The sequence below is a fragment of the Hippocampus comes genome, unplaced genomic scaffold, assembly GCF_001891065.2.
Source record: "Hippocampus comes isolate QL1 unplaced genomic scaffold, H_comes_QL1_v1.1 scaffold111, whole genome shotgun sequence".
NCBI classification, from domain to species: domain Eukaryota; kingdom Metazoa; phylum Chordata; class Actinopteri; order Syngnathiformes; family Syngnathidae; genus Hippocampus; species Hippocampus comes.
This window is the reverse complement of record NW_017805698.1, coordinates 3548161-3551331: the sequence shown is the minus strand read 5'-3', so window position 1 is coordinate 3551331 and position 3171 is coordinate 3548161. Positions and strand designations below refer to the sequence as shown.

The 3171-nt window shown below is 42.5% G+C and overlaps 1 protein-coding gene across 1 annotated transcript in view; it reads left to right on the top strand.

Moving 5' to 3' along the window:
* The window catches only part of arsh (arylsulfatase H), a 26767-nt gene that overhangs the window by 15603 nt on the left and 7993 nt on the right, over positions 1 to 3171 (top strand). The window contains exon 8 of the mRNA XM_019882291.1: positions 532 to 668. Within this exon, the coding sequence (XP_019737850.1) occupies positions 532 to 668 (137 nt within the window). The remainder of the gene's footprint in view (positions 1 to 531; positions 669 to 3171) is intronic.

Below are 3171 nucleotides of genomic sequence, written 5' to 3'. Positions count from 1 at the left end.
GTGGCATGTTAGCTGTGGAGTGCTTTTTTTTTTTTTTTTTTTTGGGGGGGGGGGGGGACTTTCACATTTTAGGTACATAAGATAGGATCAATAAGATAAGAGAGTGGAGATGTCCCGATCACATTTTTTTTTGTCCGAGTCTGATTCTTTGATTTGAAGTATCTGCCAAGACAGAAGCCGAGAAGTACTGCATGTGCTGTTTTCCCCTTGCTAAAAGTTCTTTTAACAAAGGGGCGTCAATGACAAACATTTTTTTTTGCTGTGGTATGTCCAATGACATTTGGACTTTCACATTTTAGGTACATAAGATAGGATCAATAAGATAAGAGAGTGGAGATGTCCCGATCACATTTTTTTTTGTCCGAGTCTGATTCTTTGATTTGAAGTATCTGCCAAGACAGAAGCCGAGAAGTACTGCATGTGCTGTTTTCCCCTTGCTAAAAGTTCTTTTAACAAAGGGGCGTCAATGACAAACATTTTTTTTTGCTGTGGTATGTCCAATGACATTTTATCTGCTTTTCTTCCCTTCAGGAATGCTCATCATCCGTTCCTTCTGGTTTTCTCCTTTGCTCACGTCCACATGCCACATTTTCACACGCCGGCTTTTGCGGGCAAAAGCCGCCACGGTTGCTACGGTGACAATGTGGAAGAGATGGACTGGATTGTCGGTAAGCGCTGAATTAGAATGCTTACAAGGCTGCAAAATCTGGAATTTGAGTAAAACCTATGGAGGAAAATATGCATAACAATATGTTTTAAATATGTATTAAATTTCCCTCATTTCCTATTGGGGAAAACTGTTGTGAAATCAGAACAAATTGGAGAATCCCAGAACACACATAGCGGTTTCCCTGTACATCATAAGTAATGATAAATCGTGACTAATGTTGTGTTTTTGCAGGCGAGCTAACTAACACTGTGGATTCGTTGGGCCTGGCCAACGACACGCTGATATATTTCACGTCAGACCACGGAGGACATATTGAGAATTCTCATCCTTTGATTGGCCAGGGAGGGGATGGATCGACATTTAGTTCTCTTGATCTCTTATTCAACATGCCTAGGAAATCACAATGTCCCATTACTAGTGGGGTATTGACACAAATAGTCAGCTTTTTTTAAGAGGTTAACCTCTAACATAGAGCCATCACGCTACTCAAAATCATAATGCCCATTTATACGGTACAATGTAGTGTTTTATTAACAAGTTGTAAACCTTTGATCCGAGGTATATGATTCCAAGCTGCAAATATTTTGCTGAGGTCGGCAAGCTCTACATAAGAAAAGAGTGTGAGAGAGTTGCTGTATTGCTTTCTGACTCTAAAACATTTTTCCCTCTGCAATTTCTTTAAGGCCTTCCCAGCTAGCACCTCTCATCCTGTTCCTGGTGCTAGCGAGCAATGTCGTCGGGGAGGAGAGCGTCAGGAAGCCCAACATTGTACTGATGATGGCAGACGACTTGGGAATTGGTGACTTGGGTTGCTATGGTAACAACACCATCAGGTCAGTCCAAATTGACATTATAGTCCCGCACCTATGGACAAATACATGGTAGTAGCTTCCTGTTGTCGTCCCATATGTTCCATTTACAGGACCCCCAACATAGACAGGCTGGCCTCAGAGGGAGTGAAGCTGACTCAGCACATCGCAGCCGCTCCACTGTGCACCCCGAGCCGGGCAGCTTTCATGACGGGACGCTACGCTGTCCGCTCAGGTCTCCTAATGAAGATTTTTCAAATTTACTTGTCCTCTTAGTTTGTTTACATTCACCTCGTTTCAGGGATGGCAGCGGAAGGTCGAGCACGGGTTAACTTATTCCTGGCGGGTTCAGGCGGGCTGCTACCCGAGGAGACTACTTTTGCCAAGAGGCTCCAGCAACAAGGATATAGTACTGGCCTCGTTGGTGAGGGCTTGGTTATTTTTTGTGCCCGCTTCATTTTTCCCCAAAATATGGTCCATGAGCACGCCCTAGCGGTTCATGAGTGTATTGATTCAAATGACAGTTTTTACTGCAACCTGTATACCCTCAACTAAGCATCACTTAGTTGAACGAAAGCACATATTTTATATTTTTTTAAAAACTCACAGGACACCACCAGACAAAAATGATACATTGCATATTTAAATGAATCTCAATTTGCTCACAAGTGCATTTAATTGGTGTGAAATGTGGGATTCCTTAGTTCACATATGTCAAAGTGCCGGCCCGCGGGCCAAATCCGGCCCGCGAGAATGTTTTCAGTGGCCCCTGGGATGATATTGATTTATTATTAGAACCGGCCCGCGGACCGCAGCAAGCCGAGAGCCCGCAGATCTTTTACACGCACCAAAACTACATTTCCCATAATGCAACGGTGACGCGCCAAGCAGTCGGCCGCTTTATTTAAATATTTATTCGTCTAGCAGTCGTTCCCATAACAGTGTAGTGATGGGAATTCCGGCTCTTTTTAGAGAGCCGGTTCTTTTGGCTCGGCTCACTAAAAAGAGCCGGCTCTTTCGGCTCCCAAATGGCTCCTCAGTTTTTTGTTGCTTAAATTAGTTTACTCCCAAAAATAATGTAAAATTATGTGTAAAATGAATTACGAATGTAAAAACTATACAGTATATCAAATATTTATGATTTATATGGCTTTATATTCTTCTGAACATACTCAACATGGCGTACAACATGGAGTGCTACAAAAAAATAAATTACAAAATACAAAAACAAAGACCCATCTCAAAACAAGGTCAACAAAAAGCTCCATTCTCTGATTGTGCATATTTATAAGTGTTTAAATATTTACATTAAAACAACATAAGTAAGCTTTGATTACCAAACAACAAATGATAAATTAATATTTGATATTGGACATTTTAACCTTGCACAGTCTACACGCTGCCTTTGAACTATCAATTAAGTTGAAATCAGTCCAAATTTCACTGCGTTTCCTATCCATTTTCTCACCTTTCCACTTTCCACCGTGTAGTTTTTTCTCTGTACTGTAGCGCTATATCGAGCTCTCTCTCGTCTCCCTGTCTCACCTGTTCGTGTGCTGCTCAGTGCTCACAGGGTGCTGCTGTGTCTCTGACTCCTCCCCCTTCTCTTCACTGAAGCGCGCGCGCGCAAAACGGATCGGATCACTTCCAGACAGTCGCGCGATGCCGAGGAAACGTTTGACAAACAACGGG